The sequence below is a fragment of the Pleurodeles waltl genome, chromosome 11, assembly GCF_031143425.1.
Source record: "Pleurodeles waltl isolate 20211129_DDA chromosome 11, aPleWal1.hap1.20221129, whole genome shotgun sequence".
Lineage (NCBI taxonomy): Eukaryota > Metazoa > Chordata > Amphibia > Caudata > Salamandridae > Pleurodeles > Pleurodeles waltl.
In genome coordinates, this window is record NC_090450.1 from 785338401 (window position 1) to 785364881 (window position 26481).

General features: G+C 45.0%; 1 protein-coding gene across 1 annotated transcript in view; it reads right to left on the reverse strand.

The window, feature by feature from the left end:
• Positions 1–26481, reverse strand: part of FBXW8 (F-box and WD repeat domain containing 8) — a 484866-nt gene that overhangs the window by 323576 nt on the left and 134809 nt on the right. The window contains exon 3 of the mRNA XM_069214505.1: positions 26006–26170. Coding sequence (XP_069070606.1) covers positions 26006–26170 — 165 coding nt within the window. The remainder of the gene's footprint in view (positions 1–26005; positions 26171–26481) is intronic.

Genomic DNA, 26481 nt, shown 5'->3' on the forward strand with positions numbered 1-26481 from the left:
GCACATATAAGGAATGATCACCTGCAGGTCTGAATGGCTTACTTGTTGTCAGACTTTGCCTGGGGAATGGAGGTATGGAGATTTGTATGGGTATGTGGGTGGAGTGTGGGTCAGGCTTGGGAACTGCGTGCCTTGTTTGTTTCTTTTCTTTTTTGGTTCTAATATTGTTATATTGTGTCTTGCACATGTACTTTTTCAGATAAAATTCAATAAAATGTGTTACTTAAAATAATTAAAAATGCAAAGTGCCAACCATGGGGAACTGGTCACATTAGACAGGGGCAAAGTCAACCATGGTCGATTGCAGGCCAGACACGAGGACTGGGTTTGTCCCAGTCAAGAAGTTACCTTCCTTCTTAGATAAAGTCCTGGTCCTCAATGAGTACGTTTACGGCGATGGGTGGGAGCTGAAGCAGGGCTCTATGGAGATGGGGTGCAGGAGGACAGAGTCCTGATGTGGCTTTCAAAGAGGCAGCAAAACTTTGGGTTCCGGTTTCCCAATGATGTTCGGTGTTGTCCTCATCAACGGTGACACTGAGTAAATAGCAGAATAATGTGGAAGTGGCCTCATTGTCGATGAGTCTCACCAAACAAGAAAAGTTGTTTGGTGTGCAAATAAATTTCTTATGTGGCCAGTCTGGATGTGATTGCTTGGTGCTGAAATGAAGTTCAGCAGTAGATGGGTGGCAGGATTGAGAACCATCAGATCCTGCATTAAGGTGTGTGATGGAAGCATGGTTTGAAAATTGAAATAACATTACACAAGAGTTCCTAAAAATGTTAAGCATATTGGATCCAAATAAATAAGATAGTTAAAGCTTCCTTTATGTTCCAATATATTTGGTGGCTTTATTTTTTTCTATGGGAATATGTTGCAGTAACAGTGGTTGGCCATATGTGTTGTTGGACTCAATACTTACTAGTGTTTTGAGTCTTTTTTGCCAGCCTTTAGAAGTGCAGTTTGTGAATAGCAGTGGTTTCACTCTTTAGTAGGTGAGTCTTTGACCCTCCCTAAACCGCTCCTTACCTCTCCCTTAGTCCCTCACAGTTTGTAGTAAGCATTACCCATTTTCCTGCCACTCCCTCTGCCTCCCCAACATTAATACAAAAACGTGTACAGGTGTGGAGATCTCCACAGTCGGGCAGAGCTCTCCACATAGAAAAGATAGGAGCTGAAGTCTATACATTCACATATGGGTTTGTGAATAGCATTTTGCAGTAGGTGAGCAGAACTAATTCAGTACTACTAAACAGATGTGTGTATGAATAGGCCCCTTTATATCAAAAGTTAAGTCACTGTCCCTTCAATACACTTCGTGGAGAAATTCAGAATGACTTACAAATACAATAAAGAGGGTCACAAAACAACATGAATTTTTTTTTTTTTTTAAAGATCAACTCAATGCGAGCCATCTCACGAAAAGCCAGGACAGTCATGCACTACAGATAACAGGATGGACCAAGTGGGGGCAGGTCCTTCTCCAAATGAGTGAGAACTTTGTCATTACTCTTTAAATATCCATTTGAACTAGGAGCCTCTACCAAAACTTGCCAGAAACTTTGCGGTGAATAACTCTGTTTTCTAGTAGGTCTGATCGGAGTTAGACACAGCAGCATGGACAACAGTGTAAATAGAGAATAGGGAGGACATGCAAAAAAAAACAGCAGCAGTGCTTTAACTGTTACTGTTAAAGAATTCCATAGAAAGGTTCAGATCATTTGTAAATTATAATATGCATTAAATATTTGCCTCTTTGAAGAAAAATCCAGTGTGTAGCAAGATTTTTGGTGTTTTCAATGGCATAAAACCTCTGGCCAGCAGTAACCCAACTACAACACGCAACACCCTTTACATAAAACACTGCAATGTGGCTGGATTTGATTATTGTTTGTTTTCTCTTTAGCTCTTAGTAGAATGAGAGCTATTTGCAGTCACATCTGTAAACCAAGTGCATGTAATCACAGACTGGGCAGCAATACTCTAATAAGTCCCAGAGAGATCTGCTATCCTGATTCCCCCGATGAACAGACATACTGATGGCTAGCAAGTCAAAAGACAAACAGCATCTGCTGTTCATCAGACAAAAAGAAGTTGAAGATATACACATGCTTTCAACCCACGTAACACAACTGAGCTGTTGATCCTGGCTGACCAGTTTTGACATGAAAAATAAATCACATGAATGCTATTTGAGTTAACCAGCAAACACTGGACAAAGGTCTTCTGAAGATATTCAATTCTTCTAGAACTTCCAATAGTCCAGACCGATATGTAACAAAATAACGTGGACAAAACTTTCAATCCGAAGTAATCACCACTATCTTAATTTAAGTTTCATAGGAGTATCACAAAACGTTTTGTAGAAACTAATGCTTCAGACCTTTTAATAAGCTCATCACATTTAAAAAAGATTGATACAGCAAACTGTAAAAAAAACTTAAAGAGCTGATAAGTAACCCTTAACAGAGCACAAAGCAAGTCCTTGCTGGGATAGGAAAACAACAAAACTTCAGACAACTTTGCTTGTAATGGGTAAATTTGTCAGGTGTCGCACCAATTAACAAATTAGTCCTACCGGCTGCCGTACTAGGCTTTGCAGAGGGATGCCCTGCTGCCAAAATTACATCCACAACCTAAGGTGGCAAATCAAAGGAGGGCAAATGCCATTGCTCAATCTCCAAGTATGGAGATGCAGACTATGCAGGCCCAGCACAGCATCTTGCAATGCGGCTGTGATATCAGATCTGAAGTAACAGCTTGATCGGAGGACAGACGCTCATGTCCAGGAGTAGAGGGTCTCACACACTTGTGGCTCAATCCAGTGCCATTAGGATGTTTTGGGCCCAGTCATTTCTGATCTTCAGAACTCCGGGCCGGAGTGGTAGCATCCGCAGGCAACAGTCTCGAACTCCACTCTAGATGGAAGGCATCTCCAAGAGAGAGCTGCTTTGGAAACGCCAATGCACAAAAATGCTAACACTGCTGAGGTCAAAGGATCAAGTCAGGATTCCCCCCCATTGCTGGAAGAAGCCCTGTGTCTCCTTTGGGAGCAACTGCGTTTTTAATCTGCTAAGCATTTCTGACTGAGTTTGTCTGCCCTAGGTCTTAAAGATCCAGCAAGGAGGATCACCATCAAAGAAATGCATGGCATGTCCAGCCACTACTAGCAGCATAGAGCCTCCAGACGAGGGCCCAAGGCCTGATGCCAATCCATCCTGCTATTTACAGTACCACATTGTGGTGGTGATGTACATGAGCGCCTTATATGCCTTCCTTTGAGGGCAGGAAGACCTTCAATTCTATGAGAATCCACCTCAACCCCAACAAACTAATTTGGAGTCAAGTCCACACAGGGGACCATATGCCTCTGATCTCCACGTCCTGCAGACAGTCTCTCCAACCCAATATTGATGCTTCTGTGATCATCAGCAGCTCTTGGTGGAGTAAGAGAGAGGGGCCTGCCACAGACCCAATCGCGGTCCAGTAGCCACCATTTCAGATCTTTTGCAGTCTCTTCTGAAATTTGGATACACTCAGATACCCCTGATGTTGTGCCCACTTGGATTTGAAGTCCACTGCAGTCTGCATGTACCACCTGGCATGTTTGGCCAGCAGGGGGAAGAAGGCCAACAACCCCAAGAGCCTCAAAATCATATGTACTGAGATCCAGGGCAGAGGCTGAAAAACTGGGATCATAGCCTGAATGTCGTAGACCTAGACTCTCTGCTCTGGAGGAAAGGCACAAAACCATACCATATCAAGAATAGCTCAGATGAACGGAAGTGTCTGCGAAGGAATGATGTGTGACTTCAGCAACTTGACACTGAACCACAACGACTTTAGGAAGTTCACTATCATCAGGAGGTGGTTGACAACTACCTAGGGCAAGCCTACCTTCCACAGCCAGTCATCAAGATAGAGGAAAGCTGGTACTCCTGACCACTGAAGGTGTACTGCTGCGACCACCAACATCAATTTTATAAACAACTAAAGGACACACTAAAGGCCAAAAGGAAGAACTGCAAACTGAAAAAGCTATTGGGCCACTGTAAACTGAAGGTAGCACATGTGGTCCTGGAGGGCATTTTCACCTCCACCATCCAGTCTCCTTGGTGGGGGGCAGACAACACCTGGTTTAGCATGAGCATCATCAATTTGTCCTTCTGCTGCAATTTTGTGAGCGGCAAAGGTCCAAAATAGGACAAAGGCCTCAGGTAGCAGGAGTAACATGCAGTTCCTACTTCTGAGGCGAGAACGCTCTCTATGGCCCCTTTGGTCAAAAGGGCCTGTACTTCCTGCTGCAAGAAGGAAATGTAGTCCTCTGTTAGTCACCCTGATGGTCCTGGAAGGTATGGTGGGTTAGAAAGAAATGGGAGCGTGAAGACAGGTTGGAGGACCCACTAGTCTGAAGTGATGGCCTTTCATACCTGGAGGACATATGGGATCCTGCTTCTGACAGATTGGCTGTGTTCTGGCATGGACACACTAAAGTAGTTTTGAAGCTGCTGGAGGGGAGAGGGACTAACCTGCTCATTGGCCTGCTGTCCTGACCTTTATCTCGAGAACGCAGGCCCTGGTCAGAAATGGGCTGAAAGGGCTGCTGCACTGGTGAATGAGTCTGGTGGTGGTGAAATGGAAAATCTCTAATGTAGCCAAGGAGAGGTCAAAGTTGCTGGTAAAATTTATCTGATGGAGCAGAAAAGCCCAAGGAACGTGGTCTGACTCCGCTCTGCTTGAACTAAACCAAGGCTGAGACTGAATTCTTGCCAAAAAATGTGTGAACCATCAAACAGCATGTCAGTTAAGGATGCCTGGACATCCACAAAGACCTTCATAAGTTGTGTCCAATCCAGAACACATGAGAAATTTTGCCACATCGCAACCGACCTGAGTAGCCTGGGTAAGGGGCACCCAAAAGGTCATCCAGAACAGCCAGCAAAGCTGGTGAAACATTATCCCAAAGGGCACGAGAATAGCTGTCAAAAAGACAGCTGGCATTCACAGACCTCAGGGTCAGAAAAGTGGATAAAAATAATTTGTTTCCCAAATGTCTCAATTCCTTTCTTTTCGTGATCAGGCAAAACAGCGAGACAGCTTTGAGATTCGTTTTGCTGGTGACGGCTGTACCACCAGGCTCTCTAGCGTATCTGAAAGGACCTTGTTAAATGGTAACAGTGGCTCTGTGTATGCCTGACCACGCCAAAGTACTTCCATCAATACAGTAGTCTTTACGTACATGGCAGGTAGCTGTAAATCAAGACCTTCTGATGCACTTCGCAGAAGGATAGCCAAGAGGCACTTTGGTCAGTATCTGAAGAATTGTCCAGCTTACTGGCATACTAAAGATTTTTATACAAATTTCTCTCATCATACTGAGGAACACAGCTGTCCCGTTCATCATAATTATCATTGCCCAGGTCAGTGCTGAAAAGACTGCATAAAGTCTGGGCCCTATCATGTTGTAAAAGCAAGGTATCAGAATCTGAACAGTTGCCCTGTGGCTGTGTGCAGGTCTGAGCAAAGCACAATCTCAGTCAAGGTCACAGAAGATTTTGCTAGGAGATGGCTAACACTATGGGCCGTACATCCTCCTCCAGTACCAATGGCATCTCCATTGGTGTGAAGAGGAACCTACACAGGGAAGGAACCAGGCCAGATGTCTGCACCAAAGTCAGTGCATTACCCAACGAGGGTCCAAGGGGCACAGATGGTGCACAGGGGGCACCCATTGGTGGAAGTTTGACTGGAGGCCCCTGCGGATCCTTGGGGGCCAAATGTGAGCAGGAGAAAGATGATGATAGCCTCTCTGAATGCCTCTACTTGCTTCAACATCGCCAATATACCTGAGATTTCAGGGTGCACTGGAGTCAAATTTTGAATTGGCTCAAAAAGAGAACAAGAGCAAGACCAGGACGCCTTTAAGAGTAGGAAAGTCAAGGAAAGGGGCTGATTTCCACTGCAACATCTTGTTCTTTTTCTTGGCATTCCCAAAAACTTTGACCACAATGATGATCTGCCGCACAATGTACTTCTGGAGCAGGATCTTCCTTTTGACTTTGACCAGATGTGACGTGGAGTCTTCCTGTGTATGGTGACAGAGTTTCAGGTTCATCTGGCAACAGTTGTTGCAGTCCCTCGAGTCGTGCTCTAACTGCGGGCACCATAACAGTCATTTGTCATGTGTTCATGAGAGTCTATCACAGACTTTGGTTTGCAACAGTCCCTACAAAGTTTAAACCCTGATGCTTTAGGTTGTGACATTTTCCCATACACACTAGATAGTTTTGCAAAATTATTAATAAAAACACCAAGGAGAAGCTCTGGATCTAAACCTGGATGTGCAGCAAGAAAGGAACTGACATCAGCAGGCATGGGTGGATCTTATATGCAGCTCTGTTAGTCACTTCCAGAGGGAACTATGCTGGAACACAGGAGAGCTGCTTTCAAAGTCTCCAGAAACAGTACTACACCTGGGAAATATTGTCAAAGTGAATAGTCTGAGGTCAGATGTTTTCATCAGAAACTGGAAATAATGATCCAATAAAATAAACTGTGGATCCTAGTGAGTTTTTAATGCCCTTGTAACGTGATCATCTTCACAAAGCAGATCAAATCAATAAAGTTCCCTTCAAAAACACCAGATTAATCCTATACAAAGGAAAAGCACAAAAGATGGCGAACAGGAAGGAAATAATTGTCTACAATATAAAAATATAATAACCAGGCATCACTTGTTAATGGAACCATACTTGTTTAATAGTCTACACATATGATTTGCTTTATCTATATAGACATTATTGGTAAGGGAGAACTGCCCACATCCCTTCCACTGATCGAAAGATGATTTGCCCCAAATGTTCACAGCAGAGGCTAGGTGAGTGAACAGACCTGAAGTGCAGTAAATGGGATATGGTATCTATTAGAACGCCATAAGTTACTTGGATTTTTCACATGCTAAATCACCTTCTTGTGCTTTCTTCATAATCACTTTTTGCAGAACATTTTCACATCAAATCCATAGGTCCTAGACTCTGAAGGAGATTGAGCCCTGTTAAATATCAGTGACTATGCTAAGGGCTAGATTCACACAAAGTGTCTCCTGCCAGTATACCAGTACAATACTGTTAGAAATTGGGTTGTTGGTTGACCCGGGTGTTAACCTTACTCAAACAGCAGCCACAGTCACAGTCAGAGGAAGTGTTAGGAAAACTCTAAAGTAACCTGTGCTCAACCACTGGTAGCTTGACACAGAGCAGTCAGGCTTAACTTAGAGGCAATGTGTAAGTATTTGTGCAACACTTCAAACAGTAAAACAGACAAAACATCAGACAAAAGATAGCATGCCAGGGTTAGAAAAATAGATCTGAATTTAATAAATAAAACAAGACCAAAATGACAAAAATCCAATGAGTAGAACTGGAGATATTGAATTTCAATGTTTTAAACTAAAAATAGTGCTAAGAAGCAAAAAGTGCTATCAGGGATATCTGGTCACTCTGGACTGAGACAAAGTCAAAAGTTCAATCCGACTATGATGGCTACAGGGACCCACAGTTAGGCCTGTTGAACCAAAGTACCTTGAATCCTTGTTGCGGACAGTTGTGTGAATCTGCATTGGGAATTGTCACGCAGCCGAGGCCATGCGTCGGTTCCAATACACAGGCAGGGCGAGGTCCTGATGCATCGAGGATCCTGTCAACGGGGTTTGTGATGCGAAGGCTGGTGTTGAAGATGCATTACACAGTCCAAGCAATGCGTCGGTTCCTATGAATGGTAAAGCTGTGATGTGAAGTTTTGTGTCATCATCAAGGATGCCGTCGACAGGGGATGTGAGGAGCTTGCACCAGGAAAAGCGTTGTGTAGTGGTGGTTCCGAAGGCGATGCACTGAATCCAGATGTGGGTTGCTGCTGTGATGCAAGTCTGTTGCTACGGGTCCAATCCATGCAACAGTGGCGATGGATCAGTTGTGCTCAAAGATGCACTGCTCAGTCGAGGAAATGTGTTGGTGCTGTTCAAGGATGCGTCGCTCAGTAGAGGATGCTTCGATTCTGCTGAGAAAGCACCTGAAGCCCACTTCCAAGGGTCTAGGACTGGTGTGGCACCATTTAGCAGGGAAGACTCACAGATTTAAAAGTCGAGGTGCAGAAGCAGGGTGGTTGGAAGTGTTATGTCCCTAACACTTCAGATCAGGAAGCTGGCCAGCTAATCACTCTAGGTTCAAGTGATGCAGGTCCAGTTCTTCTCACCCAAGCAGGTGTAAAGCAGGCCAGTAAAGTAGCAATACAGTACAGCGGCAGTCCTTAAGCAGCACAGCAGTCCTTTGTCCTTGCAGAGTATTCACAGGTCCAGAGGTGTAGTGAAGTGGTGGCAGAGGTCCAGTACTTAAACTCAGATGGGCCTTTGAAGTCGGGGAGACTTCAAAGACAGGCCTTTAAGTGCACAGAAGTCCTGCCCTTCCTCCCATGGTTCCAGACTCACCAGAGGGAGTTAGCTAGCCCTTTGTGTGGAAACAGGACACAGCCTATTCTGATGTAAGTGAGGCTGTGCTCAGCTCCTCCAGCCCATCCTCCCTAGATGACCCATCAAGTGACACCTAAGCTCCTTCTGTGTGTGGCTGTCAATGAGGAATGCACAAAGCCCAGCTGTCCCCCACCCCAGACAAGTGATCAGAGTAGGCAGCAGGCACCAAATGGATAAAGTGAGAAAACACCAACTTTCTAGAAGTGGCATTTTCAGAACTTCAATATAAAACTCAACTTCATCATAGGTTGTGATTTTAAATTTGTGATTCCAGAAGCACCAAACCCGAAAGGGTCATTTTCCACATTGTCGACTACACCTATAAAATTTAATATTAATGCAATCCCAATGTTATACTATGGGGGAGATTTGCCTTTGCAGTAATGAAAAACTACTTTATGAGCTTTTCATGACAAGGACATGTAAAACTTGCCTTTAAAATACATTGCACCCTACCTTCTGGGTTGCCCAGGGCCTACCTTAGGGGTGTCTTATATGCATAAAAAAGGAAGGTTTGGGGTGGCACAAGGGTTACTTTGCCAGGTCGACATGACCGTGTACAACTGCACACACAGGCTCTGCTATGACAGACCTGGGACATTGTGAAAGGGCCACTTAAGTGGGTAACACAATCAGTGCTGCAGGCCTGCAGGTGGTATTTCATTTACAGGCTCTGGACACATGAAGTGCAGATTATTAGGAAGTTATAAGTAATTTAAATATGACAACTGGGGATAAGGCAATATTGCCATGCTTAGGGGAGAGAGCACAAGCACTTTAGCACTGGTTAGCAGGGGTAAAGTGCAGCACAAAAAGAGGTCAGAAAAATGGAGGAGGTAGGCACAAAGTTGGGGGGGGGGAGACCACCCTAAGGCTGTCAGGTCTATCAGCTTCCAACCACCTTAAAAACCTTAAAGGTCAATCTGAGATTAGATATGGAGGAATGCCAGCAAGCTTCAAGCATATTGTGCTTCAAATGAAAGGCCTCTGTCCTCAGAACAATATGCTACAATAAAAGAAATAACCAAAACCCATTCAAATTTCCAAAAGAATATAGGTATCAATGAAGTGTCTGTAAGCTGTGGTCCCACTGTTATTGGTCAACTCATCTATCATCAAAGAAAAGATATGCACCACTTCTGAAGAATCTGTGTTAAAATCGTGTCTAAGACTCCTGGGAAATGAACTAATACAATATTTGATGGAAAGATTATATACAATTAGGTTCAAGCCAGCGCCACATAATGGTGCTGAAGTCTTCCTAACCAACACCAAAGAAGAACGTTTGTGGCCCCTGCACATAAAGTAAGAAAACATACTCCTCAACCTCTAAAGGAAGTCTACAACACCGTGGATCATGATGTCTGCTGAGATGTCTAGCAGATTGGTTGGAATTTCTGAATCCACACTGAAATTGGACCAATGTGTCCTCTCTAACCGTAGTCAACAAATTTGGATAAGTTCCATGGAATAACCATGTTATAAAACATTTTCAGAATGCCACAACAGTCTTTTTTAGTCTGCCTAACCTAGGCAAAGCTCTTGTAAAGCTCCTGTGTCACTATCAGGTGAACCGCCAAGGGTTTGCCTCTGATACTCAAATTTACTTTCAGCTGGAAAATAGGACACCAAATCATGTCCATGTCACTTGTTGCTTGTACCACGTATTCTATAGAGTCAAATAGAGTTCTTGGTGCTAGAGGATCATAAAACAAGTACTTCACCAATTTAGTGGCCACACAGATAGGTAACAACCCATCAACAGACCTAAGAATAAGGAATTTGGGGGGTTCCTCCAATAGGGAGCTCTCCTTGATGTTCCAGGTTAATAAAGTGGTCAAATACTTCAACTTGTGGCTGTTCTTTCAACAAAGTACCCTACCACTCCTCCAATCTGACTATGGAAACTTTGATGCTGACACAGTCAGAATACTAAACATTATGTACAATGACCTCCCATTGAAGGTTATTTCAAAGTTGCAAATGTTTTATAAATAGGTTGGAACACAGTGTTTCAAAATCAGGATGAGTGGTCACATAAAACCAGCCTTAAATGTGCTGAAGAGCCCCATGTAGGTGCAAAGATAAACTTCAAAGATTTGTGCACTGTTTGGGGATGTCCAGAAGACATACAGATCATGCCACTACCATCACAGTCTAATTCCAAGACTAACATGACCGCGCAATGTGCAATAGCACTCTTGATCAACAAATAAACAGTCAATTCAATTGAAAATGAAGGCAGGACTATAGGAGTCATAGGTCGAAAACTGGAAGGCATTCAAGCTAACCGTTTAAGGAAAGCTTTGCTACATACATTATAGAGGGTCTGCAACATTGAGTCTAAAATAACAAAGTAATAAGGCACATTCCTGTTGATCTCAAGCTATTAAAGCATTTGCAAAAAGATCCCACTCTTTGATTCAATCATAAGACAACCCATGTGTTGGCGTACAGTACGATAAAAAATGTGAAAGTTAAGCTGGCATCCGCAAACATTGATGAGCCCAAACTCTATGCTATCTTATTTCTATGGTGTACTATTGAGATTCAGAAAGGCAATGTGAGAGGAGGCTGCTTTGTAGTCATTCCCTGTTTTCACACAAGAAACAAAGCATTTTACAACACTCACTACTGCAGCCCACGACTTAGTAGGACTTGAAATATTTTTCTGTTTGTGCACATCTATTACACTTAACAGTGATTTGGCAAATGCTTTTGCCTTCTCACTAAGAAAGACGCTTCTTGGCTGAGTGTACTAACCTAGATAGACAGGTACAAGCCTGCTAACCCTCTGTAAAAAGTATGAAACTAGATGCCCAAATGTTAGTAAATACAGGGGCATTAGCTCTACCAACCGCCTTTAGTATTTTCATGTAAAACACGAGACAGACCATCAAGCTTCACAGCCTTGGGTGACTTTTGGGCAATATGGCTTTTTCTTAGGTTTCTCAATGAAATATAGTACACAATACTAGAGGAGTTATTTCATTAATTCTAGTACCTGATTGGGGACTAATGAAAAGTGGTACAAAGTTCCTACAAGTATTCCTCACAAATAAGTTAAATAATACAATTCAATCTGTGCAGTGTTTAAGTATGTTTCTACATCTTTTTTTAATTCTTCCAGGGACTGAAGGGTGATGCTGCAAAGAGATCTAAGATCTTTCATGGTTAGAAGTACAAATAAAAAACTGCCACTCGTCTGAGGACTTTAATCATTTTCAGATTTCCCTCACACAATCTGGGGTTCGGGTAGCCCTGCATATATTTCACTTTCAATAGTTTCATGGTAAAAGTTAGATGGATGTCTGCTTCAAACATACTACCTTAGTATTCTCGATCATATACTTCAAATAAACAGTTTGCCACTCTGTTTTGCTTCTACTTAAATTTTAGACAATTATATCCTTTTCTGGAGAACAGGCCATTTAGGTTGTCCTGCACTATGTGCCCATAGGTCCAAAATCAATATTTGAATTAAGTAGTCAATGTATAACCTCCCCAGAATCCTAAATTTGGAACAGGCAGGAAATAATAGTATAATCAATGATTTGCCCCAGGGCAAGAGTATAAGCAGCAAGGATGCCACCCACAAGTGCCCCTTCCAACTTATGTTTAATTACAACTACTTAATCCAAATCACACCCTAGATGTCTTTACAAAGAAAGCTAATTACAGGAATTCACAGCATTTGCACACCATACAGTGCATCTCAATGTGAAGTCATGGCGGTTGATGTGGCATTTTTTTCTCAATATCCATTTGTTGAGGACATTACCTCTCTTCTTTTCTTGCAATATAATCTCAGATAAATCTTTAATAAGGGCATGTAGTTAAAGGTTTATACCTGTGTCACCTGCCAGTACCTACTTGTGTTTTAAGCCGCTCTAACACTCCAGGAATGCTGAGTACTGGTCTAAAAGGGCTGGATCCATGTCAGATTTGCAGAACAACCACCGTACATAAAGGATTATGTAGCTTAGCCTGTAAGCATCTGTATGTGGCTTGTACAGCTGTTGATTCACATGCTTTGCATACTCCTGCCATCTAGTGGTGGGTCCGGATGTGTGCAAGTTGTTTTTCTTCAAAGAAGTCTTTCGAGTCATGAGGTAAGGTGACTCCCCCTCTTGGTGATATTGCACATGGGCCTCAACTCCATTGTAAAATTGTTTTCCCGCAGTCGGGTGACAATGGAGTGCGAGTAAGCATCAATAAAGAGATGTCCATGCATATGAAAAGTAAAAGGAAACTTCAACACCCACAGGTGTCCGGAAGATGGGGGGGGGGTGCATGTGAATTTACAGCACTACATGCCATGAACAGATGCTTACAGAGTAAGTAACATAATCCGTTCAAGGCATGCATGGCTGCAGAGACACATGCTTGGCATAGACTGTAAAGCAGTGCCCTCCAAAAGTGGTGGCTAACCTATGGGTGTTGCAGTTGTTTTGGAAAAGTGTACACAGTACTGCCTGGCCTACATTAGCATGCTGGCATGCTAAAACATCCACACAATATAATGTTTAGTGAAAGTGGGTGGTGTAGACCATGTAACTGCCTTACACATCAGCTATTGGGATATTGTCCAGGAAAACCACAGAAGCTCCTTTTTTAAACAGTAGTGTGCGCTCTACGGGGTGTAGGTAAAGTTCTTTTAGTCTTGGTGTAACATGTCTGAATGCATTTAAGTATTCATTTAGAAATACCAGATAGATCTGGGCTTTCCTTTGTAAGGGGACAAAAAAGCAATAAAGAGTTGTTTGGTTTTACTGAAATCTTTGGTTCTGTCAATGTAATACATTACAGCTCTTTTACATCTAGTGTATGAAATGCCCTTTCCGCAAATGAGTCTGGTTAAAGTGGAAAGGGGAAACCACCTTTGGAAGGTATTTTGGGTTGGTGTGAAGGACCACCCTATCCCTGTGTAGTTGAAAGAAACTCACAACAAGTTTCAACTTGCTGACACGTCTAAGTGAAGTGATGGCAACCAGAAAGGTGACCTTCCAAAACAGAAATTGGAGGGAACAGTTACATAATTGTTGCAGGGGCAGACCCATAAGTCTGGTGAGAATAATATTGAGATTTCATGTGGGTGCACGTGGAACTATGGGTGGAATTATTCTTTAAGGCCTCCATACATGCCTTAATAACTGGTACTTTAAACAAAGAAAAGTGTTGCCTATTAGGTGGATAAGCAGCCACTGCATCTAAATGCAAGCATACTGAAGTGTAAGCAAGGCCAGAAAGATGTAAATGCATAAGGTACAAACAATGTTTTGCACAGTTGCATCAAATGGATCAATGTGCTTATTACAAGAGTATAAGACAAATATTTTCCACTTAGCGGTGTTACCATGCTATAATTGTAGTTCTACAAGCCTCTATAAGAATGGTCATGCATTAAGGTGGGAATTTTGGTAACAAAATTCTATGACCTCAGGAGTCAAATCGCAAGGTTGAGTTAATTTGGATTTGGATGCCTGCTGTCTCCATAGTTCTGAGTGAGAAGGTCCAGGTTGAGGTGAAGCTTCTCATGGGGAACTACAGAGAGCTTGAGTAGTGCGGTGAACCATGGTTCACAAGCCCAAGTGGGAGCAACTAGAATGAGGGTGAGAGACATTTGCCTGACCCTCTGAACCACAAGTGGAAGAAGAGGGCGAAGCGGAAAGCGTAAGCAAATGTCCCTGACAGGTTCATCCATAGAGCATTGACCCTGGATAGTGGGTGTGTGAACCTGGAGGCAAAGGTGGGGCATTTTGCATTGTCTGCAGTCCCTAACAGGTCTAGCTTTAGAAACCCTCACTTGTGGAGGTATGGGAGGAGGACTTTGGGGTGGAGTTCCCACTCGTGGACTTCTTGCTGCATCCTGCTGAGGAGGTCGGTAAAGTTGTTGTCCGTCCCTGGCAGGTGTTCAACTAGCAGGTGGATTTTGAGATGGAGTGTCCAACGCCAAATGGTCTGAGACAGGGTGCCATCATACGTAGCAGGCACAAACCTGTTCCGAGTGTTAGGTGTTGAATGGTTTGAAAGTGGGGTAGCATTGTCTAGAAATGCTGAATCCTTGCTGCATTGGGATAGGCTAATCCCACCTGTATGTTGAGAATATCCCCCAGATATGCCTGAACCTGTAACGGTTGAAGATGCGATTTCTGTATACTAATGGTAAACCCTAGTTGCCGGAGCAGGTCTATAGTGACCAGAGTGTGTTGGTGACAAAGAGGAAGGCCACTGGCTTTGATAAGCCAGATGTCCAAATACGGGAAAACATGAATGTTCCGTTTGTAAAGATGTGCTGCTCCACTGCTAAGCATTTGGTGAATACTCAGGATGCAATAGTGACTCTGAATGGGAGCACTTTGAACTGATAATGTTTGCCAGCTATGATGAACCTGAGATATTTGCAGCGTGCTAGGTAGATTCGGATGTGAAAGTAGGTGTCCTTTAAGTCCAGCGCTGACAAAGTTGTCTTGCTGGAGAAGTAGGATCACATCTTGGAGGGTGACCATGTGGAAATGCTCTGACAGGATATAATGATGTAAGGGCCTGAGATATAAAATAGGCCATAAAGAGCCGTCCGTTTTGGGGATGAGAAAGTATAGGGAGTATACTCCTGATCCCTGATGTTGAAGAGGGAATGGCTATACAACCCCTCTGAGCAAGAGAGCTTGCCCTTCCTCTTTGAGCAGATTTTGTTATTCCACAGAGAGTTTGTGTCTTGAAGGTGGAATGACTGGAGGTGGGGTGATGAGCACCAGACAACAACCATATTGGATAACGCCCAACACCCACCAATGGTATGGGCCGCCAGGTAGAGAGAAGTGGTTGTAACCGACCCCAGACTGGTGTTAAATGTTCGGGGGGAAGGAGAAGGGAGTCACTGCTTCATGGTGGATGGTGCACCACATTACTAACCAACTTTGCCACAGCCTTTGGAGTTGTTACCCCTATAGCTTCCCCTGTGATAGCCTTGTGAAGGGAAGGTCTGACTTTGTGGTCAGTATGAAGAGGAAGAGACATGAGAAGTTGCTGCTTTGGCGCCTTGGCATTTATAGGAGAAGCAGCGAAAGGAGTCATGGGGAGTGGTGGCCTGGGGTGCTGTTAGGGATTTAGCAACCTCTGTGTCTTTCTTCATTTTTTCTAATGCTTGGTCCACTTGTGGACCAAACAGGTGTTCCTCGTCAAAAGACACATTTAAAAGTGTTTGCTGATCTTCTGGCTTGAAGCCAGCTATCTGCAGCCAAGCATGTCTGCGCAGCAGCACACTAGTATTAATATCATTGGTAGCCGTATATGCGGAATCTAAGGCACATCTAATAGAATTGTTGAAAATGAGTATGCCCTCTTGTACCAATTCCTTCCCCCATATTTATGCTTCTCTGGGAGATCCGGGAGGAGCTCCTCCATCTTGTTCCAATGGGCTCTATCGTACCTGGCTAATAGACTTGGCGTATAGGTAATTCGCCAGTGATTAGCTGCCAGCGTTGCAACTCGTTATCTTATACTCTTTATCAGGAGGTGGAGCGTCAGCTGTGGATTGTAAATTAGCCTTCTTCGGGGCATTAGACACAGCCAAAGAGTCAGGAGGACGATGCCCTCAGATGTAAACAGAGTCTGAGGGTGCAGCTTTGTATTTTTTGTCAATCTTGCGAGTGGTGATGCGTGCTCGCGGAGGGTCTTTAAAGATGTCATCAGTGTGACGCCGCATGGCCTTTAGCAGAGGGAGGCATTGGGTAACCCTATGTGCACTGGATAATGTTTCGAAGAGGAAATCCTCTTCTATAGGATCTTTATGCAGAGTGGCCTGGTAGTAGGCGGCAGTCTTGTTGAAGACTTTCTTAAAAGAAAAGGTGTCATAAGAGGGTGATGGTTTGGCAGGGTACAGGTCTGTGTCGTGTCCACTGGGGAATCAATGTTATAATTTGACCAGGGATTTGTGGGCGATGGTGCCTCATACAGACCATCTGCCCACACCCTTGCCCGTCTGTGAAGGAATGTGGGGATTCCTGTGGAGTAACACCTAGGGGAACGACCTAAGAATGAGGTAGAGAGGTGGTGGAATGGAGGGCAGAGGAGGAGGTGGTGATGGTTGTGGTGTTGGAGACGTAGGTTAAGGAGGATGCAAAGGGGTAGACGCCTTGTACTTCTTTTTAATAGGCACTGGCAATTCTATTGCTGCTTCAGAGGAAGTTGGTGCTTTGATGGAGATGGCACCAACACTACAATCTTGGCTAAGATGTGGCCAGTTTAAGGCTGTATGTGCAGATGCCTTTGGCATGGATCGAGCCGATGTAGCACTGTCTAGAGGACTGGTTCAGGAGCAGATTTTAATGCCGGTGTCGAACTTTTCCATACCAAAAGTGTTTTTGATTTTAGAGTCGAAGTGGTCGGAGCCGAAGTAGCTGTAGTCGGAGCCAAACATTAAATTGGTCAGCTCCGTGCAGAAGTCGATGGCTTTGGCTTTGCTTTCGGTGCGAAGCCCGAGGAGAGTGGGGGTATCCATAGAAGGTAATCAGCGCTTACCATGGTCTGCTGGCAGTGGTGGCCCGCGAGCCATGTTTAGGCAGGACCAAATGTTTTCTGGGTGGCAGGACCGCAATGTAGGTACACACTGTACGCTGACCCGGTGGAAGGGCTTGAGACTGGAGGTTGATATCTAAGTCAGAGTCTTTAATGGAAAATGACTCTTCTTCGGTATAAGTTACTCATGGAGTTTTCTACTCGCCATCCTGATGACCAAAGATGATGGGTGTTTCTTCGCCATCCCTAAGCTGCATCTCTTTGCGACGCACCCTTCGGTCCTGTAAAGTTTTGTTTGATCAAAACCATTGGCAGGCCTTGCAGTCTTCTTTCTGATCGGGAGGCAAGCACAGGTTGCAAACCCGATGAAGGTGGGTCCTCAGGTACTTAGCATGGCAGCTTGGGCAGAAGCAAAATGGAGTTTGTTCCATTAGCAGTGCATTCGAAGGTAAAGCCAATGAGATGGAAAGATGGGCCCGGAAGGATGAGGGTGAAGGCACGGTTGGAGCACATCAATCCAACGGGCAATAGTTTTCTATATTTTCAAAACGCAAAGATGGAAGCATAATCAATAACAATACCGACCAGGGTATGGGTGGTTTACGAAACAAAAGGAGTCTGAAGCGGTCTCGGAATGAGGCACAGTAATACACATCCAAACCCGATGGCAGAAAGAAAACAATCTAATGATGGAGATGATGCCTTGTACCTTGTAACCCGAAAGAAGACTTCAAAGAAAAATCAATGGCACACATCAGGATCCAACTAAATCGCAGGAGTATGCAAAACATTTGTATCTACAGCCACACGAGCCTCGAACATCATCTTACATGGATAGCCTGATAACTGGACATGGATCATGCCTTCCTGGCCCAAGGTTCAGCAGCCTGGCCTTACATCATGCATCTTCTCCTCTGATGACCCTTCCAAAACTCTCATCATCACCATAAAATACAACACAATACACCCTGATTTCCGTCTAACTGCAAAAAAAATTCTGTGGAGTTTCTTAAATAATAATCATGCTGAAACCCCTGCTAACTCTTAAATTGTTTGGCATCATTTATCTCGCAAAGTGTTGTTCACTCCACCAGCATTTAAGGATCATTCAGCTGAACGGTATAAAGGTGGACACATATGAAACACAAGATCAAAATGCAGACAATATGTATACCAACACAAATATAGCATTATGTGTCTGAAAAATGCAAAACTCCTGCAAAGCTTAACTTCAGTATAAAAACTCAACTTATCTAAAAGTCCTTGCCATGAGCACATCAATCAAGAAATGAAATAACCTCCTCCATATACAATAGTGGATTGTTTATCTATTATCCTGCACCTCTCCAATTCACAATGAACTTACCAGCCCATGCAGCCATCTATATTCAAGACCTTGCAAAGTCCACTGAAATTGATCTCTGTGAATATAAATATATGGGACGAATGGTGAGAGAATGCTTTAAACCCATCTACCTACCTGCTCATTACCGTGAGAAGCAAACCAACCAAAAGTCACACCAAATATGAATACTCACACACATCCCTCAAACAAAATCATCTCACTATCACCCACCAACTTTCCATCAGTCAATGTTACTCTTCAAACCAACAATTACATTAAGTCCTTTCTTGTGATTGCCTAACATGCACTACATAACTGAAATGAAAATCTGCAAAACCCTGTCTTCATGGAAAACAGCTGACTTCAACTTCCACCGACTTCAAGAAGCTGTCACCTCAAACACTAGAACAAGCCTGGGAAGGATCAAAGGTAGACTGCCTTAAAAGAACTGCAACACATAATTCACCTCACAGTACTGATTAAACTATATCCTACACCTACAAATGCTAGAGTACTCCTAAGGAAATTTTAAATAGAGGATGACTCTTCCACCTCAACTCCAACCTACTATGCTTTGGAACTCCAGAAACCTGCAAACAGTTTAATAGATTTCTTTCTCAGAAAACACAGAATATCTGATCCAGGCTAAACCGCCCCTTTCAGATCCCATACAACTATGCAGAAAATCAATGAACTTCCCTAATAAAATTTCTCCTGAGCTATTTAAATACTAGCTTGGTTCAAATCATTACACTGGATATTCTAGTGACCTTAACTAGGTCAACAGTGTGAAATAATTCCTTAGAAGCTTCTCTTCACTCCCCGCCCCACAAACCTGCTGGAAAACCCCAACTTTATTCCTTGCACATGTCCTGAGTGAGGTGTACAGAAATTCTGTAGTTGAGTACCTGCACACTGGAAAAAAAATGAAGACTATCTAGACAGAGCCCAAATACCCACAGTGATTGCTGTTTAATAACTTTGTAATGTAACCAGACGTTTTGCTATTGGGTATTCTGTATTGTGCATGGCATTTTTATTTACCAGATGCTATTGATTTAATCTGTGATGCAATGTTATTAGAATGGCCCTAAATACTCAGGACATTCTCACACACTCTGAAAGATTGGATCACAAACCTTTTCCTGTTCCCCAAGCCTCTTAAAATGGAATCTGGGGGGGGCGTGGCCAAGATGGCAGCGTGAATGGACACACCGCTGGGACCTCCGCCACCTGGGCCTGAAGAGAAGGACATTGCGGCCCAGAGACCCCCTGCAGCCACCTCCTGGTGGTTGAAAATACTAACGAAAAGAGGGTGCCGGTGGGGCGCGACTAGTGCAAGGATCGGGCCCAGCGGAGAGGCTGACATCCAGACGGGTGTCAGCGAGGGGGCCAGGGGCTCACAGGGTGTGGAGGCCAAGTGTGGACTTGGGTGCGCCCAAGGGACCACCGACGGGCGCTGGGGTGCCAGAACACCCAGACGGAGGAGCGGCTGAGCTGGAGGCCCAGAGCCGGAGGTGAGCATGATGCATGCCCTGACCTGGGACGCCTGGTCGACGGCACGGATAGGGCCGCAGCGTGGGCAGGTGGAGGAGGGCCTAGGCTCTGGCGGCTGCGGGGCAGGGTGCCAGGTGCTGAGATCCTCCAGGCCGCAAGGAGGGAGGAGATCCTGGGCTTTGTCGGGGGAGGTGTCCAATAGTGGCCGCGGACGGGCAGCCAGACACAAAACAAACAGGAAGCCCTGAGACAGACAGAGGCCCAAATGCGCCCCAACAAACTACAAATGAGAGATGCAGTCGGGCAGTCTGGGGGGAAGAGCGGACATGAGCAGGGCTGGCGCCGGAGGAGGGCGTTGAATGGGCTGAAGGCATCTGGTCGGCGGCAGAGACCGGGCCGCAGTGGTGATCGACTCGAGTGAGGCCTAGGTGATTATAACGCAAGGATCAACCCCCCACCCCTGGAGCAGCTGAGCGGGGCCCCGCAGGGCAAGCGGTGCCTATACACTCGAGCAGCTACGAGGAACAGGTGCTTCCATGGGCCGCAACCAGCCTTGCATGCCTGGCTGCACACACATCAATAAACAATAGACAATGGCCTCGTCAAAGGTTAAAAAAGATGAGTCAGTGCGGGAAATGTTGACCAGATCCACACCTGCACAGAACAAACATATAGATACCACCTCACAACCCCAGGTGATCGCAGACAACAGAGGTGTGTACGACAATGAGCTGGCGCCAATCATGAGTAGATTCCTTTTCTCCCTGTTCAACTCCTTAAGGACCAATCTACAGGATCTGCAAAAGGATCTCTCTCAAAAACTGCGTGAGCTTCGCACCGATCTCACCTCCACAGGGGATCGTGTGTCAGGCATGGAAGACAAGACAATGAGACTGCAAGAGGAGAAGATGTCGAACAACTCCAACAAGAGATCCTTCGCCTACGGGAGCAGCAGGAGCAACTACAGATTATGGAAAACCTGGAAAACCGCTCCCGCCATCACAACATATGAATTAGAGGAGCTCCTAACGGGGCTGAAGGTGAAGATATCAGAGAGTACACCACAGCTTTGTTCCACTTGCTCCTGGGTCCGGAGAATAAACAGGAGATCTTGCTAGACTGCGTGCACAGAGAAGGCCGCACTGGGGTGACTGGGTCTCGTCCCCTGGACCTTTTGGCCTGCATTCACAACTTCACGACTAAAGAAGACATCCTCAAACGAGTGCGAAACCAATCCCAGATTCACTTTAGGGGTCAAACTTTGCTTCTTTACCAGGACCTCTCCCTGCTTACACTACAGTGACGCAGAGAGTTTAAACCCATCACAGACCACCTCTGGTCTCATTCCGTCACATACGGCTGGGGACACCCCTTCATACTCATATTCCGCTGGGACGATCAGACACAACAAGTGAAAACACTTAAGGAAGCCCGACATACTAGACATGGTGGAGGACCCCTCTGAGACGACAGTGTCAGAGAAGGGCCCCCTTAAGAGCCACACCGGATGGAAACGAAAGGAATGACGACGAAGACTCCAAAGAACCCCAAGAACACACAAGAGACAGGCTGTCTTGGATAGTATCACCTCTGGCGCCAAAACAATCACTGTCCGCCACCAACCACCTACGAAAAAGACCCACTGGCTGCCCTGGGGGCTCAGGCTCGACGAGCCACAACATGCTGCATGTGGTGGCCGAACCCATGGACGGCTTACCCAGACCCCATGGAACACCTCTGAGCGTTGATCGAAGCCCCGTCCATAGTTTACCTTGCACTGTGGACTCAGTTGTTTATCTGGTTAAGCACCAATTGTGCTACACTGTTCATGGTGTTATTCCCCTCTCTCATGCAACACAAGAATCAAATGTCTGAAGACTCCAACATAGGCATACTACATAGTACTGCTCCCAGCTCCCTGCCACCCACGGCACGCAGATATCAAAGCCCTCCCCTTTCCATCAACACATCCGGCACTGAAATGTTTGAGCCTCAATGTTAGAGGCCTCAATAATCCCACAAAATGACTGGCGATCCTCTCTCTCCTCGAGTGTTCAGAAAGCCACATATGCTTACTACAAGAAACACACATGCTGCCCAAAGATATCTACCGAATGTGCTCTAAATGGTTCCCTCAACAATACTGGTCCTCGGCCTCCACGAAGCATGGGGGGTGGCGATCTTGGTTTCTAAAACATTCCCAGGGGAATTCTTCACCAAAGTTCATGGGACAAAAGGTATATACTTAGCTTACAGAGTGAGGATAGAATCATTCCGCTTCACAATAGCCACTATTTATGCTCCTAACACTCACCAAGAGGTATTCATAACACAAGCTCTCTCTCCAACGTTGACTACCCCTGACACAGCAATATTCATGGGAGGCGACTTTAACTTAGTCATGAACAACGATGTGGACCGTTCGGGACACAGGCAAGGGCAGACAGGCTCTCTCTCCCCGGCAGGGCTTCAGTGGCTTGCAGACTGTGGTCTGGTGGATATATGGAGGGACACAAACCCAAACCTCCAAGATTATACTTTTTATTCGGCAGCAACAAAAACATACACGCGCACAGCCTACTTCCTGGCCTCCTCGACTTTCTGAGCTTACATTCAAAATACTGCCATTGAGCCTCGTGCTCTTTCAGATCATGCGCCCATCACGGTAACAGTCCAAGTCGCTATGAACCACTCTCAAAACCCCCAGCTGGAGATTTTGGGATACCATATAACAGACACAAGGTATGGTGGAGGCCTTGAGACACACAATTAAAGACTATTTTAGCCAAAATGACAACAAGCACACCTCCATAGTGACACTTTGGGAAGCCCTTAAGGCAGCGGTGCAAGGGGAGGTAATCTCTTTATCTGCCACAGAGAACAAAGCCCAGAGAGAAAAGAGAATGCTGCTTGAACAGATAGTGGTCGAATTAGAATACATTCATAAACGTACAGGAACTCCAAGGGTCTGGAGGGAGTTGGAGAAAACTTGTATACAACTAAGACGACTGGATTGGGACTGTGCTGAATACGCCATTATACGGCTTAAGCATAAATATTACGTGAGGGGCAACCGCTGTGGGAAGCTCCTAGCCCATAAACTAAGAGCACAAGTCCAGTCCAACACTATTAGGATGGTGCGCTCCCCCTCTCTGGGAGACGCAAGCACACACAAAATGCAACTGCATTCTGTGAATTCTACCAAGCGTTTTACACGGCAGACACGTCCATCAGTTCAGATCCCTCCATGTACCTAGACAACTGTACACTTACTCCACTCCCGCTAAAAGATGAAATTTCCCTTGACAAACCAATCCAGACAGAGGCCGTGGTATCGGCCATCTCCCACCTAAAGACAGGGAAATCGCTGAGCCCAGAAGGCTACACCCCACTTTTTTATAAAACGTTGTGCTCCGAAATTGCCCCGATACTCACAAGGCAATTCAACTTTTTAACGGAGACCAATTCCCTCACCGCCAGCATGCTGGACGGGACCATCACTGTAATCCCAAAGCCAGGCAAGAATCCGGAGGATTGTGGCTCCTATAAGCCCATCTCACTCCTAAACATAGAAGCTAAGCTGTTCACTGGCATCCTAGCACACGCCCGGGCTTGTTGACCCTGACCAAGCAGGTTTTATACCACATCGGCAATGCGGAGATAACACAAAACAACTCTTACACCTCATAGACAAAATGCACAGATCGCAAAGAGAGGCTCTACTACTCACTACAGGCGCAGAAAAAGCGTTCAACAGAGTGCACTGGCCCTACCTATTCAAAGTATTGGAACACTTTGGTTTCGGACAAACACTTCTGAAATTGATAAAATGCGTACATAAAGAGCCCAAAGCAGCTCTCCCGGTCAATGGTACACTGTCTCCGTCTTTCCCAATCCAGGGAGGAACGAGACAGGGCTATCCACTGTCCCCACTCCTCTTTGCCCTCTACATGAAGCCTCTAGCACAGAGCCTGCGGACGAATCCCCTCCTGTCATTAAATTTGGGTGTGAGTGCCACCTCATTTGCCTCTACGCAGACGATGTGATTTTAGCACTGTCGGAACCCATGGTTTCACTACTGGCTCTCACGGACACTTTGTAGGAATTCGGATCTACCTCAGGCTTCAAAGGGAATATGCAAAAATCACAAATTCTGAACCTCTCAATACCCCCCCCCCACACACATGAAGCAGAGCTTCATTCAAAGCTCCCCTACGTTTGGTCCTCTTCTTACATACCATACCTTAACATTGAACTAGCAAACACGACTACCAAAAGAGTTAACAGGAATTATGCCGCCCTCTCCACAGCAGTACTGAAGGACCTGGAGCAAACAAACTTTCATGGTTAGGTAGAGTAGCAGCAATAAAGATGATGTTCCTGCCACGCAGTCTCTATCTATTCCAAATGATCCCTCTTCCTCCGCCGCCTAAAACCTTGGCTACATTGAAATCGGCTATACTCAAATTTATCTGGGACCAGAAACCTGCCCGCATATCGCACCAAGTCCTGTATCTCCCTAAGATAAAAGGGGGACTGGCGATCCCTTGCTATCTGAAATATTATCAAGCTACCCAACTGCAGTTTGTACTAGAATGGAGTCGCCCATACACTGAAAAAAACAGGTGTTTGATATATCAAGCAGTTGCAGGGTCACATATCTGGAAAGAGCCATGGCTGTAACTCAGACACAAGGCTACAGGACTGTAATCCTCCCCTGTCACTAGCACAACACTCGGGGTCTGGGCCTCAGTGGCAATTAAGAATTGTCTGACGTCCCTCCCCCAGGACACCAATCTGCACCAACCCAGATTTTGCCCCTGGCCGGACTACAGAGCGCTTCCAAAGATGGCAGCCCGGGGGTTGCAAGAGAGTGGGGAGTCTATTCCACCCAGACAGCATCATCCCTTTTGACCGCCTAAAAGAAGATTATGGGTGCACGGAAGCAGATAGAATGACGTATCATCAGGTCAGACATTGGGTGCTCCAACCAACAGTTAAGCCTCTAGTAGCAAGACCGCTCACAGCATTAGAGAAATGGCTAACACTTAAAAGGGACGATAAACAAGTGATTTCCGATCTTTACACCTTATGACCGCCACACAAATACCCAAAACCAGCAGACAAAAAAGATGGGAGGCCGAATTGGGGAGGGATCTAATAGAAGAGGAATGGGGTGATATACAGTACAGGGTCCACCACACAGCCCATAGCATGTCGGCCACTGAAACAGCCTATAAAATAGCAACATATTGGTACTATACCCCCACAAGAATACATACATTGAATCCCACTAAACCTGAGCTTTGCTGGAGAGGTTGAGGTAACACTGGCACTCTGATACATCTGCTATGGCACTGTCCCAAGCTGAAAAGATACTGGAGTAGCATCCTAGATGGAACTGACAGAGCATTCCACACAAAGATCCCTAGACTGCCAATATACACCATTCTTGGCCTACCCAACCCCCTCACTTTCCCACTACGATCATTGAGAGGCCGTCAAATAGATGTTGCCCTTAATGCTGCTCACCAGACGATATTAGCACAGTGGGGCACACACAAAACTCCAACCTACACCTTATGGCTACATAAACTTTGGTTTCTTTTGAGGATGGAGAAACTTTCTCTCACAGCAGAACAATGATCAGCAGAAGTTTCCACACTATGGGCACCCTTCATACAAATCTTGTCCACAGAATTCAATGAAACCACATGCCCCACATATTTAAAAATCCTACGCTTGCAACTTATCAACTGTACTTAGAGCTACTCGCTCAACAGCCGAGCTAGGAGGACGATGGAGCAAATTAGCTAACATAGCTACAGGAGAAGGATAAAGGGGGTTCTTTGGCATGGACATGGCGGGGAATGGACCAGGTTTTTTTTTTAACCACATTTTTCTGTTTACTGTTCTTGTATATGCAATGCTCATGGTCATGGTCATTGTTTACAGTGCCGGCCTTCCAAGGACAGCTCAATATATGCTGCACTTGTTATGAGCGTTATTATTGCTGCTGGCCTGTAAGGTTGTGGGCATAAAGCTGTGTTCTTCTTCTCTCTTTAAAATAAAATATCAATAAACAGAACTGATAAATAAAATGGAATCTGGATATATTCACCTTCCAATTGGCCCTTAAAGTGCTCTCTTTGGCCAGGCTATCTCGAAGTGCGTGTTTCCAGCAGGCACAGTCTGAAATCTCGGCATCAGGCAAGAAGCCCTCCTGCTGACATACTCTATACCACAATACTTCATCTTCTGCCAATACCTTCCAAGTCTTGCTCACCTAAAATGAGAAATCAAGGTTAGGAAATTCAGATATGAGAAAACAAATGACAGAGGAAGGACAAATAATACAGACCACCATGACTGTTTTCTCCAAATCAATATTTTTGATTGCCTGAATTTATCTTTCCTCAATTTTAAAAACCTTGGAAACTCCTCTGGCTGCAGCTGAATACAAGCCAGAAGGAACACCACTGAACTATTTGAATCATTTGAAGAATGAAACGTACCCGACACATATATAAATGTTGAAGCACAACAAAAAGGTTTCTACAACAGGTGTAGCAGCAGATGAAATCACAGACTACAACT